This window comes from Phalangium opilio, unplaced genomic scaffold (genome assembly GCF_054372755.1).
Source record: "Phalangium opilio isolate 3A_F unplaced genomic scaffold, DU_Popi_V2 ptg000082l_1, whole genome shotgun sequence".
NCBI classification, from domain to species: Eukaryota; Metazoa; Arthropoda; class Arachnida; order Opiliones; family Phalangiidae; genus Phalangium; species Phalangium opilio.
The window spans coordinates 13287921-13304532 of record NW_028324189.1 but is presented as its reverse complement, the minus strand read 5'-3'; the positions used below and the strand labels follow the sequence as shown (position 1 = coordinate 13304532).

The window sequence follows — 16612 nt, the reverse complement described above, 5'->3', positions numbered from 1 at the left end:
GATTATGAAATAGAATGAATGTATTTTAAACTTGTTTTGCTTCGGCTATATTAATGCAAAGTTAAGACAATAACAAAACAAGTTTAACATACATTCTGTCTGTTTCATTATCGTGATTATTAACGTTTTTGGTAGCTAAATTGACTTCAAGCACCGCACTTTGCAAAACTACTCTCTTCATCCTGGAATTAACTGCAAAAATTCAGAGAAAAATGAGCCTTGAAACAAAATAGCTATCAGAAAACTATTAGTCTTTCATTGAAAAACAAGACATGATCTTGCAAAAACAAAAGTGCAGGTATTTTCCAATTTAGGCATCATCGCTCGGTCTACAAATAATTTTAACCATTTTTCTTAACGTCGAGATTAATAATAATCCATGTAAATCCTTTATTATTTAGCAATAGACAATGTGTATGTTGTGTTTAAAACATGGTGGGAAATATATTTTACAATCTATATTTTAACACAAATATTCACCTTTTTATTAAGATTTGAACTAATATTATCTATATCAACACCAATGTTGTAAAAGGAAGCATTTTAAATTTCGCGCCAAAGTGTAGATTTTCCCGCCATCTACGTGTTACTGTTGGAAGTAAAACATCCAGTGGTTACCGCGCATGTCAATGGGCGGGGCTTCACCTTTCCCCACTCGGTCTATATCCCACTCTACTTTTTAGTATAGGGAGTTGCACATCCTGTAGAACGTCGAATGGTTTTCACGCGCATCCTTCATCCATGTATAAAACACTTAATTAAAAAATGACCAACCTGTGATAAAATGTCTTGAGCAAACTCGTTTATCTGAATTTTGAACATCTATACTGTTAAGCCTTAGCCTTCTAAGCCAAAGATTATGTCTTTCCCGCGAAAGCTTAAATGTTTTTTCACCCTGGCTTTCAATAACTTTCGGTATTCTGAAAAAACTTACTTCTTCTAGTTTATTTTTCCCTATTTTGCAATTTTTAACACAACAACGTCTATGTTTACGCGACATTATAAGGCTTAAGCAGGGATAGATAGACTTTTTTAAGACGGAATAAACAATGTTTGGCCTTTACTTCAGTCCGACTCATAGACGAGTATATAGCCCCTTCCTTCAACACGTATCCAAAAAATTAAATTATCTTATTGGCTCACTAAACCTACGTATTGGTGACGTTGCTGACAAGGAGGGCCAAAAATACGTAATTCCTGTTTACCTCTGTCGCTATGACTACGACCCCTCTTGCGTTGTACCATAGCCCACTCGATCACGCGCGTCACGACGCAAGCTGCTCGCGCTATAGCTATAGAGCGCGAATCGAGTGGACTATGGTTGTACAGATAAGCGTCTTCACAGGGGCTCAAAATGGAGCCGTCTAAATGCGAGGGTCCGGTAATTATTCGGGAATTGTTTTTAATAGCAATTAAGAAGGTAGTTAGTGAATTTGGTGCCGGTGTTTTGGATTTGGAGTACATCTGTAAGGGTGAAAAGTGTTCGCTAATTCTTTCTTAAGCCAATCATGTCTAATATCCTCATGATTTTGTAAACGAATTTGATGAAGTTAACCAAGGCTTAGTGAATGGGCAGGAGTTTTGTGAGCTAAGTGTTTGGTTAAAACCTGTTCGTGCTGTAATATCTATGAGGACTTTTACTCGATTCTAACTCACTTTTAATTTTCTTGGGTCTTCCCCGTTTTTTTTCACTTGCAAGCCCTATGTCTTGCGTAACTTCCATTTTTCAACAATGTTCTTTCTAAAATTACAATCCGAGCCCATTCCAACTTGGCAGACGAAGGGGCAGACGACGTTTATAAGTCTACAGATAAGAAGTATATAAATATCGTACCCTCCCATTATCTTTGTAGTTGTTACTTTAAGTCCCGTAGAGGCAAATACAGACGCGCATAAATAATGCAATAAAGTTTACGTTTTTATACAAATCTAAAGGTGTTAAAGTTCATAACACAACATGGTGTCAGAAGAAACTTTCGCGAGCGCTCTATAACCGCGTAGTTTTTTAAATTTTCGTTTTCTCAGAGTATCGGTAACGCGTTTCGTGCCGTCGCGGTCCAGTTTCTATCATCGTGTTTGCGGACGCTAGACTGTAACGCTTACCTATTGCTACTTAAACAGAAAAACAACTCAACATGACCGCTGTGCCAGCCTCTGCGCCCGTGTTTCAAGTCTCAACCCCGGATCCTTTCACCTTTGCTTGCCCGAGCGAGTGGCCAAAATGGAGCCGCCGTTTCGAACGTTTCCGTAATGCCTCTGGTCTCAGTTCAAAAGGGGAGGAAGAACAGGTCAACGCGTTAATTTATCTCATGGGAGATCAAGCAGATGACATATTTCTTTCGTTCACACTGACGGCTGCGGAAAAGAAGACATACTCTGTAGTATTGGACAAGTTTGATAAACACTTCGTAATACGCAGAAACACCATTTACGAGAGGGCAAGATTCAATACAAGGACACAACGAGAAGGTGAGACGGCGGATGAATTTATTACCGCAGTATACGCTGTATCCGAACATTGCGAGTACGGTATTCTACGGGACGAACTGATAAGAGACCGAATCGTCGTTGGAATACACAACAAACACTTATCAGAGCGGCTACAAGACGACCCGAAGCTAACACTAGACCAAGCTATACAGACGGTCAGAAGCGCTGAGGATCGGAAACGGGAACAGCTGGATTTAAATGGAGTCAAACCAGCTAGCCAAGTAGACCGAATTGGAACCCAACCGAACAACAAACGCGCAAGTGCGTGCAGCTAGAAGTCGGATTGGAAAAACCGTAAGAAGCGCACATACGACAACATAACGAAGAAGCAACCACCGTTCAACACAACGAAGAACAGTAAAGGATGTCCTCGTTGCGGCAGCCAAGCAAGTCATTCCCGAGACAAGTGTCCAGCGAAGAGCAGCAAATGCCACGAATGTCACGCCGTTGGACATTTTGCGAAGTACTGCCGAAAAACCACTATTAACCAAGTCGAGATGGAAGATGTCTTCCTAGGAGCCATTTCCGTAGACGACATGGAAATCCACGAGTTGGATATCAACCTGGAAAGTCTATTTCGTGAGGAAGACAACTCAGCTAGCAAGATTATGCAGCAAGAAGACGCATACATCCATTCAATATCAGAGGAACGGGACAAGAAATGGATAGTACCAGTCAAAGTAAACGGCGAGTTGGTCAAATTTAAAGTGGATACCGGAGCAGAAGTTTCTGCCATACCTTGGGACTGGTATGAACCAAGAAAAACTGAGATGACGCTCTTACCATCAGACAAAAGGCTGTATGGACCGGGAAGATCACGGTTGAAAACGGAAGGCAGAATCCAAGTTCAGCTGGAATACCACGGTGTAAGAATCGATGAATATCTCTACGTTATCGAGAAACTACAACTTCCATTGTTGGGGTTAACGGCAAGCGAGGATCTCAGACTGATCCAAATAATTGAAGATATCGGAACAGAGACAAGATCAACGGTGAATCCCGTCAAGGAATTCCCAGCACTTTTCAACGGCCTGGGAAAGATGAAAACATCTTACAAGATTTAGTTGGTACCAAATGCTGTTCCATTCGCATTAACTACCCCAAGAAGAGTGCCAATTGCGCTACTGGACGACATTTTACCTTTTGGAAAAGGACAGGAAGACCATGACACAAACCTTCGTGCTGTATTAGGACGACTGCAAAACTCAGGCGTCACGTTGAATTTGAAGAAATGCCAATTCTCTGTAAATCGTATCAAGTTTGTGGGTCATGTTATCGACAAAAATGGAATCAGCCCGGACGAGGAAAAGGTTCAAGCAATTACGAATTTTCCGGAACCGAAGGATCCCACGGAGCTAAGAAGATTCCTAGGTCTTGCAAACTATTTGGGGAAGTTCATCCCAAGGATGGCCGACATCATTCAACCATTAAATGCACTTTTAAGCACGAAGAATAGCTGGTTTTGGGGCGTCTCTCAATCTAACGCCTACCAGGAAGTTAAGACCATCCTCGCATCGAAGCCTGTGTTGTCACTGTATGATCCAAAACTGAAAACCATAGTATCAGCGGACGCATCATCATATGGCATCGGCGCCGTTCTCCGTCAAGAACAAGATAACAAGCAATTGAAGGTCGTCGCCTACGCTTCCAAGACGTTAAGTCCAGCGGAGGTACGGTACGCCCAAATAGAGAAGGAGGCCTTAGCCATGGCATGGGCCTGCGAGCGATTTCAAGATTACATCTTGGGACTTCAGATTTTGATCGAGACCGATCATAAGCCACTCGTAGCCATAATGCAAACCAAGGCACTTGACGACCTGTCACCTAGACTACAACGACTACGTATCCGTCTAATGCGATATGACTATACTGTTTATTATACGCCAGGAAAAGACTTAATCATAGCAGATGTCTTATCAAGAGGCCCGTTACCAGAAACCGGTAATGCTGAGCTAGAAGAAGAAATCGCAGCACATATTCAGTTGGTTACGGCTTCCATTCCTGTATCTGACGAAAGATTGGCTGAAGTCTGGAGAGCACAAAAGCAAGACGATACCTGCAAAACGTTGACGAAGTATTCGGAATCGAGTTGGCCAAAACCGAGGGAACTAAAACAAGAGCTCACTAAATATTATCCATACCGTGATGAGATCTCCGTCCAGCAAGATATTCTGATGAAAGGATCCAGAATAATAATACCAAGCGAAATGCAACACGACGTTTTGGATAGAATACACGAGGGCCATCAGGGCATAACAAAATGTCGAGCTAGAGCAAGATCTACAGTTTGGTGGCCAGGACTGTCGAAGCAAATAGATGAAACTGTAAAGAAATGTACAGCATGCACGAAAGAAATCACAAACCGACATGAACCACTCTCTCCGAGCGAATTCCCAGACCGTCCCTGGCAAATAGTGGCAATGGACCTTTTCTACCTAGAGAAACAGTGGTATCTCTTGGTAACAGACTTCTACTCTCGCTATTTCGAAGTTCGAAAGCTCAATGACTTAACATCAGCTGCTATCATCAATCACGTGAAATCAATATTCGCCACGCATGGAATCCCCGAGCAAGTCAGGAGCGACAACGGACCACAATTTCAAAATAAACTACTATCAACTTTCACCGCTTTCGCAAGGGAATTTGGATTCAAGCACGTGACGTCAAGCCCGAATTTCCCGCAAAGTAACGGATTTGTAGAAGCAGCCGTGAAAATCATAAAGCAGACCTTGAAAAAGAGCAAGGACCCGAATTTGGCACTTCTAGCATATCGGTCGACACCGTTAGCCAACGGATATAGTCCAGCGGAATTATTGATGGGCAGAAAACTCCGAACAACCCTACCCACATCGAACAAGGAGCTGTTGCCACAAATACCGCCGTTTCATATTGTCCTCAAACGTGAAGAGAAACGTAGGCAGAGACAGAAGGAAGACTATGATCGCCGTCACCGGGTGAAACCATTGCAATCACTTTCGAGAGGAGAGAGAGTGTGGGTCACAAATCTAAGAGTACAAGGGACCATACAAGACCAAACGTCTGAGCCCCGATCATACCTAATCCAAACGCCCAATGGTTTGCTAAGAAGAAATCGATTTCACTTGGTACCAATGCCAAAAGAACCAGAGGATGGTACCCGTCACATACTACATCCCACTGGAGTTAAAGAGATGTGCCTAAACCACGCTGTTCAGTATCCTGTTGCACCGACCATCTCAACGGAAGCTACCAATACAGAACCAACCATCTCAACGGAAGCTACTAATACAGAACCAACGATAGTCGGCGATCAGAATTCAATTCCAGATGACCAGGCCTGATACTGAGTCACTTTTGTCACTAAAAGTCACTTTTTTTAAATTCAGTCACTAAAAGTCACTTTTTCTGAAATTAGTCACTAAAGTCACTTTTTTTCTGAAATGAGTCACTATTTGTCACTTTTTTGAAATTTTCAGTATTTTGATATTTGAATTCTAAATCTTTGCTAACAACTTAGTATATTTCAATCGTCTAAAGTTCTAAACACAAAAAAGGCACAGTTCCTTTCCTTAGACTTAAGTTTTTGTTTTGTTGGAACTGTACTTAACTAAACCAAATTGTTTTCTGGGAGCCGTAGAGATCTCGCTCCTGTCCCAATTTTATTTGTCTCCCATCAAAAACTACCAGCAAGTGCCTAGGAAATTTTCAGATATACCAATTAGGATAGGAGCTTCAAAATGTTTTTCTCCTTGCGAATATTAGGGTTACTAACCGATTAATCGCAAATAGTTAAGCCTAATATTCACGAGTATTAGGGTTAACTATTCGCAAATACTAGACTTAACTAGTCGCGATTAATCTTTTAGGCCTAACTATTCGGTATTTGATTTGGAATAAACTATTCGATTCGGTATTTGATAAGGAAAACTTTTTGGTATACGGTAACCGGTTTGATACCCAAAAAGTGCTATTCGCACACCCCGAGTATAAATACAAAGTGAATCAGATCACCTGGCCACCCACATACGTTGTACCGCTTTTTTTTTTTAATTTTGGAATTTTCATAAGGGCAACGCTGGCTAGTAGTGATTGTCTGGAACTGTGGAGTCTGGACAGAATGTTTTACATAACATTAACTTAAAGATTAAGTGTTACGTTCTACATATGTTAGGACCCCTGTAGGGCAGTTTTTCAACCTTAAAATGTTTTTATTTAAGTCACTTTTTAGTCACTTTTTTTAAAATTTTTAGTCACTTCCGTCACTTATTTTTTGGGTGCAGGAGAGTATCAGGCCTGCAGATCCATTGACGAATAATCTACCAACCGAACCATCAACTAGTCAGAATGAAGAACTTGACCCTGCAAGAGTTCCGGATGCCAGGAGTAACGAACACACAGCAATAATACGCACCAGAAGTGGTCGCCAAGTGAAACAAACTGATAGACTTAATTTGTAATTAATTAGCTAAAATCATTACTGTAAAGTAGTTGTAAATATTGAATTGTAATGTAGGAATTTAACTTATGGGAGAGGATGTGTTATCAGCTTATGGTCAGCCCGCTTAATAGGGGTTAAAGTCTACAGATAAGAAGTATATAAATATCGTACCCTCCCATTATCTTTGTAGTTGTTACTTTAAGTCCCGTAGAGGCAAATACAGACGCGCATAAATAATGCAATAAAGTTTACGTTTTTATACAAATCTAAAGGTGTTAAAGTTCATAACACAACAACATACAACGCCATAACGAAAATAAGACCCGCCTCTTCTTTTATATCCCTCCGTCACGGGCAGAGAGAATTTAGAAGGGGAGTGGAAGGGGTGGTTTGGAATGTAGCGCAACGTCGTCTGCTAAACGTTATCTAGGCAGGTCGATTTCCGGTATGATGCGTTTGTAATAGATAGATTTTAGAACACGTGACCGGAAACTAGCCTACCCCAAAAAGCTCAACGCGACATCTTGTTTGGGCGTCATCACGTTTAATAGAGTCAAAGGGGGGCCTTCCACTCCCCTTCTAAATTCTCTCTGTCACGGGTAAGGGGGTCGTGGACTTGGACGCGCACCCGAATAATCCTGTTACCCATTCCGTCTTAAAAAAGTCTATCTATCCCTGGCTTAAGCTAGCGCTCCCTAGATGGTTACCCAAAACTTATTGACGTTTACTCTGGCATTATAGATGGCAGCACGCTGTTTCACTCCCCCCTCACGTCTCGCTATGACGTTTCACCACACCTTAGCGCCACCCATAGAGATCCTATGGCGCCACCGCTCTATAGAATGACTGAACATTAGTTTAAAAATGAGTTCTAAAACGCCAAAACAATTTTTGAAAGGCTATTTCGATTCGCTTCTTGATGAAGACAAACTAATTTATGAAAAAAAGTTCCTAAAGTTTGTTGGTTTCGATCCTTACTTGAGAGAAACTTGATAATTATACTAGTGAAGCATCAGAATGGCCAAGGGTTCAGTTCCCAGATATTTCTATGTATCTGTTACAATGGGCAAATAGCATTGGTGGCGTAGCCATTACCCCCTCTGAACTAGCTCTATAGCTTTGCGCGTGCTGACAACTGATATTGTATTTCAGCACGCGCATTCTTAGGATTAGACTTAGCTAGTTTGTGTAAAAGAACTATTCTGTGCATTTTACGGTTGCTGCTACCATGTAAGTTCAATCTCTATTTAAATCAGTGTTTACTGTTATTGTCCAGTTTTGGCCACTTCATGACAATCTCCAATTGCAAACTTATGTTGAACATATCAAATGAACTTATGAGTTATCCATGCTCGGTCTAGCCAATTCCACGGAGCTGTATTGTAGAAGGAGTAGAGACTCGTAGCTTCCCCTCTATTAAAAAAAGCTAGACCTTATTTGTCCATAAAAAGGGGGTATGAATTTTGACCCTCCCTCCAAACCTAGGCGAGCCAATGTAAACAATAAAGATGGCCGCGAGCTACGAACGTTCAGGAGAGTTAAGCCTCGGTCTTTTGTGTATTGAGTCCGGGTGAGGGGAGTTTCTCAAGCGTTTGCAAATCTTATTTAAATTTTTATTTTTACTATTATTTCTATTTATATTAACTATAATATGGAAAATATTCAAAGAATTAAGCCGGGAAAGAAGAAAACGGACGCCTTCTTTAAAACACGTGACGTCAGAGATTGTTTACATTGGCTCGGTATGCGCGAAAATTGTGCGCGGAGCACTAGTACGCTTATGTCTAGGCCCTAGAGGCCTAGTCTCTACTCCTTCTACAATACAGCTCCGTGCCAATTCCATTCTCTACCCTCTATGGCACCCTAATTTTTCCAATTTTTGCACCGCCTAAAATTTAAAGTTATAGTGCAGCCTCAGTTTATACATAGTTTACAGACTAGGAGGATTCATACCATTTACACGGGAGGCCAGGCTTAAGGTGTTACGCAAGGAGGCCTGACTCACTGAATGAGTCTAAAATCAGGCCTCCTTATGTAAATGGTATGAATCCTCCTAGTCTGTAAGCAATACAGGATGAAATTTACCATAAGTAAAACAAAGGTTAATACCAAAATTCTAAGGGAGCGGTAGCTCCCTTAGATAAGGCCTGATGACGGCTCTAATGTATAAGGAAGGTTTTTGGATTGGTTGTAACTTTTTTCGTATTAAGTTTATTGTTTTGAAATTTTTTTACTGAACTAAATTCCGGGCCCTTAATATGTGGTAAAAATTTCAAGATGATCCATCCAATAGTTCATTTTATAAAGCATAAAAATGCTAAGGGTGGTTTTCATTTCCATAAAATTAATCACAGATTTTGGCGAAAAACTAGAGAATCTCCATAGAAATAACATGGGAAATTTTCCAAACTTACCCATTTTGTAACTACCCTTACAAAAATAACTATACGTTTGATAGATTTGAAAACGGTCTTAAATGAAAGCCCCATTTTTAAAGTGGGCGCCAGTTTTTGTTTCATTAAGAAAAACAAAGTTTAAGTATTGTTTTTAAAAGTTTTAAGTACCTGCTCCGAATTACGTGGTTTACCTTTAAACTGTGGAACTTGAGACTTTTTTGCTTGTGTTAAGTAATAAAGAAAGTCATTCTAGGACTTACGTCGTTTTACTGCGGATAATCAAATTGGTATGGCAATTAGCTAGCTTAATTGTCATTATAACTTTTGCGCGTCCAACTAATTTAGTTGCGAAGTACAGATTAAACTTAATTAAAAAATATCAGCAATTAAAGATAATTAAACAAAATAAACAAATAAAGATAATTAAACAAAATAAACAAATAAAGATAATTACCAATTATAGGTAATTAAATTTTTACACGAGTCTAAACTATAACATCTAGGCCTACGTGTACTAGTCTACGGAATCTGTTTAAGCTCAGACCTACAGAATATGTTTGTGCAAAAGGGTATAAAATCTCTTTGTGCAGAGGCCTTTGCAATCTTTTTGTGCACAGGTCAGTGGAATATTTTTTTTCCAGGTCTATGGAATCTTTTCGTGCACAGGCCTATGGAATATTGTTTTACACGGGTCTACGGAATGTTTTTGTGCAAATCTGCATGGAATCCTTTTGAGTATAGGAGTATGGGATCTTCTGTGCACAGGTCTATGGAATTTTTTGTTCATGGGTCTATGGTATATTTATGTGCACAAGTTTGAAGAATCTTTATGTGCACAAGTTTGAAGAATCTTTATGTGCACAAGTTTGAAGAATCTTTATGTGCACAAGTTTGAAGAATCTTTATGTGCACACAAGTCTGAAGAATCTTTATATGCACACAAGTCTAAAGAATCTTTATGTGCCCAAGTGAAAAATCTTAATTGCACAGGTCTATGACTTCTGTTTGTGCACAGGTCTACGACTTCTGTTTGTGCACAGGTCTACGACTTCTGTTTGTGCACAGGTCTATGGAATCTGATTTGCTCATTTCTATGACATCTCTTTTCGCGCAAGTCAATAACATCTCTTTTCGCGCAAGTCAATAACATTTGTTTATGCACAAGTCTAAAACATCTGTTTGTACACAAGACTAAAACATCTGTTTGTGCACAAGTCTATTCCATCTGTTTGTGCACAAGTCTAAATCATCTGTTTGTGCACAAGTCTAAATCATCTGTTTGTGAACAAGTTTATAACACCTGTTTGTGAGCAATTCCATAACACCTGTTTGTGAGCAATTCTATAACACCTGCTTGTGAACAAGTCTATAACACCTGTGTGTGAACAAGTCAAAGCACCTGTGTGTAAACAAGTCTATATCATCTCTTTGTGCAAAAGTCTATAACATCTGTTTATTCACAAGTCTATGACATCTGTTTATTCACAAGTCTATGACATCTGTTTATTCACAAGTCTATGACATCTGTTTATTCACAAGTCTATGATATCTGTTTGTGCACACGCGAGTGACTTCTGTCTGAGCAAGGGTCTACGGAATATTTTTGAGCACGGGTCTACGGATTATTTTTGAGCAAATGGGTATGGAATCTTTTTGAGCAAATGGGTATGGAATCTTTTTGAGCAAATGGGTATGGAATCTTTTTGACCATAAGGGTTTGAAATCTTTTTGAGCATAGGGGTATTGAAAATGTTTGTCTATGGAATCTGATGTGCACATGTCTATAACATGTCTTTTAGCGCGAGTCTACATTTCTTTGTGCACAAGCCTGTGATTTCTATTTGTGCACAAGTGTACGAAGTATTTTTATGCATAGGTGTACGGAATATTTTTGTGCACAGGTGTACGAACGGTTTTTGTTCACAGGTGTACGGAATATTTTTGTGAATAGGTGTACGGAATATTTTTGTGAATAGGTGTACGGAATATTATGGTGAAAATGGATTTGGAATATTTTTGTGCACAGGTGTACGGAATATTATGGTGAAAATGGATACCGAATATTTTTGTGCACAGGTGTACGTGATATTTTTGTGAAAATGGATACCGAATATTTTTGTGCACTGGTGTACGTGATATTTTTGTGCACAGGTGAAAGTGTTATTTTTGTGAAAATGGGTAAGGAAAATTTTGAGCATAGGGATATGGAATGTTTTTGTGCAGAAGTAAGGGGGATTTTTTTGGCTACAGGTATATGACTCATGTTTGTGCACAAATCTATAGAATGTTTTGTACACCGGTCTAGGACATATGATTGTGCACAAGTCTATGGCATCAGTTTGTGCAAAAGTCTAAGGGATGTGTTTTTGCACAAATATTTGTCATCTATTTTTGCACAAATATTAGACATCTATTTTTGCACAAATATTTTACATCTATTTTTGCACAAGTCTATGGTATATGTGTGTGTACAGGTTTACAAAATATGTTTGTGCACAAGTCTGAAGAATCTTTATGTGCAAAAGTCTACGGAATCTTTTGTGCAAATGTCGATGACATCTCTTTTTGAGCAAGTCTATGAAATCAGTTTTTTAAACAAGCATATGACATCTGTTTGTCCACAAGTCTATAACATCGGATTGTGCAAAACCGTGTGACTTCTGTTTGTGTACAAGTCTGTGGAATCTATTTGTGCACGAGTCTACGTAATATATTTGTGCGCAAATCTATGGAATCTGTTTATGCGCTAGTCTACGGCATCTGTTTGTGCACGGGTCTACGGAAAATGTTTGTGCAAATGGGTGTGGAATATTTTGGAGCATATAGGGGTATGGAATGTTTCTGAACAGGTCCAAGGCATGTTTTTGTGCACAGGTCCATGGAATATTTTTGTACACAGGTCTATGTCACATGTTTATACAAAAGCCAATAGAATATTTTGTGCATAGGTCAATGGAATCTTTTTGTGCACAGTTTTATGAAATATCTTTGTGCGCAGGTCTGGGGAATATTTCTGTGCAAATGGTTATGGAAGAGTTTTGTGCCATGGGTATGAAATCTTTATGTACACAGGTCTATGGAATCTTTATGTGCACAAGGCTATATAATGTTTTGTGCAACAGTTCCATGAAATCTTTAGTACACATCTCCATGAAATCTTTTGTGCACAGGTCTATGGAAACTTGATGTGCACAAGTCTATAGAATGTTTTTGTGCACAGGTCTATGACTTCTGTTTGTGCTCAAAACTATTGAATCTGGTTTGAACATGTCTCTGACATCTGTTGGGCATAAGCCTGTGACTTCCACTTGTGTACAAGTCTACGGAATTTGTTTGTGCACATGGCTACGGAATCAGTAAACAGATGTCCGGAATCTGTTTGTACACAGGCCTACGGCATATTTTTTTGAGCACAGGTCTAGGGAATCTTTTTGTGCACAGATTTATGGAATCTCTTTGGGCACAGGTCTATGGAATAGTTTTGTGCAAATGGGTATGGAATCGTTTCGTGCAAATGGGTATGGAATTGTTTTGTGCAAATGGGTATGGAATCTTTATGTAAACAGGTCTATGACTTCTGTTTGTAAACAAGTCTAAGACTTTTGTTTGTGCACTAGTCCATGGAATCTGATGTGCACATATCCATGACATCTCTTTTTGAGAAATCTATGATGTATTTTTTGCGCCAGTCTTTGACATCTGTTTGTGCGCAACCCTGTGACTTCCGTTTGTGTACAAGTCTCCGGAATCTGTTTGTGCACAGGTCTACGGAATATTTTTGTGCACAGGTCTACGGAATATTTTTGTGCGCAGGTCTACGGAATGTTTTTGTGCATAGGCCTACTGAATCGGTTTGTGCAGAGGCCTAAGGAATCTGTTTTTGCAAAGGCCACTGCACAGGTCTAAAGAACATTTTTCTGCAAATGGATACGGGATATTTTTGTGCAAATAGATATGCAGTAATTTTGTGCACTGGTGTACGAGATATTCTTGAGCATATTTTTGAGCATAGGGGTATGGAATGTTTTTGTGCAGAGGTCCATGTAATCTTTTTGTGTACAGTTATAAAACATCTCTTTTTGCACAAGTTTATGACATCTGTTTTTGCGTAAGTCTATGGCATCAGTGTGTGCTCAATTCTAAGGGATCTGTTTGTGCACAAGTCTACGGGATCTGTTTGTACACAATTATATGACATGTGTTTTCACAAGTCTATGGTATCTGTATGTGTACAGCTCTACGAAATATGTTTGTGCACAGGCAGGGTGACCACAACAAAGCCTTGTAATAGTTTTAGGAAAATAGGAAATTTACAATTGATTTACAGGAAATTATAGGAGACTAGCTGTTACCCGCGGCATCGCTTGAGTGTAGTAAGAACTTCCATCAAGTATGGGTACATTTTACTGATTCGACTAATATTTTTGTAGCATCCTAGGAGCGAAGGCACTCGGCGTCGCCCATCAGCTCGTCGGGACATTTTTTATTACTTTACACGCAGACATTCTATAAAGAAGGGATTTTAAATATCTGGCCGCCATTTAAAATGATGACAACAAATCGATCCCGAAAGACCATTCAGCCCGTCTATAGGTTAATGGAATCCAGTGTACTAAATATTGGTGAAATCGGTTGAAACGCGCGGACTAACAAAGAGAAGATTTCTTACATTTCTGGGCGCCATTTATTAAGATGGCGGCGGATTGGAAAAATCTTTCTTAGTACGCGCCTACTAGTTACGAGTAACGTTCCTCCAAAGTTTCAGCCTTCTGGGGCCAGCGGTTTGGGCTGGGCGATGATTATCATTCAGTCTGTCAGTCAGTCAGGACTTTGATTTATATAGATATAGATGTATAATTAAAAAAACAGGAAAAGACAAGAGAATTACTCTTGAAAAAATAGCAAAATATAGGTTGCAAATGCTTTGAAAGTAATAAGACAAGATTTACATAGGAACTTTGGTTTAATTATAACCATAAGTTCGTAAGATATGTCACATAAATTTGTCACTGGTTACTGAGAGCTTGTCTCGAAGTGACGTAAATGAAACGTCATAGATTCTCGTAAAGCGACGCCTGATGAGGCCCTGTCAAAGGCTTAGTACAGACTAAATAGGAAGATGGAGTATAAAATCGCGTGTAGTCAATTCTCGCGTCGTTCTCGAACTAGCTCTCATTAAGTCTCTAGTAGAGCTCGGCATTATCTATCCATTATCCACGTTATTTTATCTTTATCCATACTCGAAAATTATCCACAGAACTTACATGTTAAATCGTATTATAATCCACAACTTAGTATATAAATAATCGGTTATCCACCAATTTGTGGATAATGGATAGAAAAAGCCGTGCTCTAGTCTCTAGCATTTCGAAATATAGGAAGTGTCATACTTATGGAACGTAATCCTAGAAACGTATGCTATAACTTTAAAACATCACAGACTTCCGTGACAAATATTTTTAGAGGCCTCCATAGCTTTAGCTACATACCTCATGGAATACTAAACTTAAACTTAAAACACGATCGGAATATCTGAATCACAGAAGCGTTAGCCTGTATAGTAAATCCACGGTGGCTGATTGCTAGTAGCTAGTGGAAATCGGCATTGCTTTCTGTCAAATTTCTGTTTTGAGTGATATATAACAAAACCAAAAGTGAGAGCGCACAAAATATCTACAATTTCAAAAAATAGGACAATATAGGAAAATTTTCGAAATTATAGGAACTAATAGGAAGACATCCGAAAATAGGAAAAATTATAAAATTTAGGAAATGTGGTCACCCAGCACAGGTCTATGGAATATGTTTGTGCACAGGTGTATAGATTGTTTTTATACACAGGTCTACGTAATAATTTTTTAGCCTAGGTCTTCGGAATCTATTTGTATTATTGCATCCATGACGGGAAGGCAATTTGAGTTGGACTGGGCGTTGAAGCAATCAAGATTAATACTTCTATAATAGATGGTTAGGGCCTTGTTAGTTCAAACGCGGTAACTAATAAACGAGCAACACCACAAGACTAAAATGGAGCCCCTTTTTTTCAGTATAAGTTTTAAAATACTAGTTTCTAAACAGTTTTAATTCATATTAAGACTGAAGTGACAGATATTAATGAAAACTGTCTTTGTACACAAAGACGCGAAAAAGTAAGAGATAAGATTAGAAAATTAATTGTTTGAAGTAACAGATATTCAAATTTTCATTTTTGAAGACGTGATTATAAAACATCAATTATTTTAAAAAATTTCTTATCTTAGTTTTTTTCACAAAAATTGCAGAGAAACTACCTTGATACTACTGTTTATTTTCTAGAAACATTTGCTTCGAGGAAGTTCAAATACTCGGATATCTGAAAAATTGAGCTAGAAGAATTTAATTTTATATTTTAAAATTGAAGATATTGCGAACCGAAAATTACATTCGCCCTTTGACTGTGATGTAGTTATTATAGTCAAAAGGATCTGTAGCTTGATCGTGATCTTTTGAGAGATATACAACACGTCAATTTTTGGAACCTCGAAAACTTTAAAATTAACGAACACGTTAGAATAAGTTTCCATGCTCCTTTTAATTTGTCTGCTATCAACGATTTTCTGTCCATTTTATTCTCCTTATAGGCCCGAATACTCAAACTAACTCTAAATTTTAAAAAGAAAATAAAATGCATACGTTTTCTATTTCTAAAATGATGCACATGTTTAAGGATAAAATATTTTACTTAAGGAATTTTGGTGAAAAAAACTAAGATAAGAAATTTTTTAAAATAATTGATGTTTTATAATCACGTCTTCAAAAATGAAAATTTGAATATCTGTTACTTCAAACAATTAATTTTCTAATCTTATCTCTTACTTTTTCGCGTCTTTGTGTACAAAGACAGTTTTCATTATCTAGTCAACAAAATGGATAGACTTATATCTATCTCGGATAATTGCCATATTACGATGAACGTGTACTACGAAGGAGGAGAAATAAGACGGGGTGAACGAGACCACAATGGCGGGCACCCAGAAAACAATTTAAACCATCAAAGAGAAGACCCTCAAGAGGAGATTGATCCGCCTCTAAACTTAAATTTTAATTTAAATTTAAAAAATACTCGAGTAATAAGATGAAATTAAACTGTCTTTCGTGATTAACTCTTTTTAATGTGTAATGGAAAATGGCTTTACAATTCTACTGTGATGTGATTAAAAAAAATACTTGCGGTACCTGATAAAATTTACTGATGCACTCGTTATAATGTTCAATAATTTTTAACTTTTGTCTTACGAGTTATTAAAAAGTATTAACTAATTACTTGTAA

General features: G+C 38.5%; 1 protein-coding gene across 1 annotated transcript; it reads left to right on the top strand.

Moving 5' to 3' along the window:
• The first annotated feature begins 585 nt into the window (after positions 1 to 585).
• LOC149651843 (uncharacterized) lies at positions 586 to 16612 on the top strand. Its single transcript, XM_089848942.1, has 2 exons — positions 586 to 1466; positions 16201 to 16612. The coding sequence occupies exons 1-2, from the start codon at positions 1355 to 1357 to the stop codon at positions 16419 to 16421; spliced, it is 333 nt and encodes a 110-aa protein (XP_089705068.1). The 5' UTR covers positions 586 to 1354; the 3' UTR covers positions 16422 to 16612.

What these genes read in the sequence shown, in the direction of transcription:
- LOC149651843 (XM_089848942.1), top strand. Translation starts at nt 1,355, where the DNA reads ATGGAGCCGTCTAAATGCGAGGGTCCGGTAATTATTCGGGAATTGTTT. An exon ending in TTTGGATTTGGAGTACATCT is followed by an intron (nt 1,467 to 16,200) that starts GTAAGGGTGAAA and finishes TTCATTATCTAG; the next exon opens with TCAACAAAATGGATAGACTT.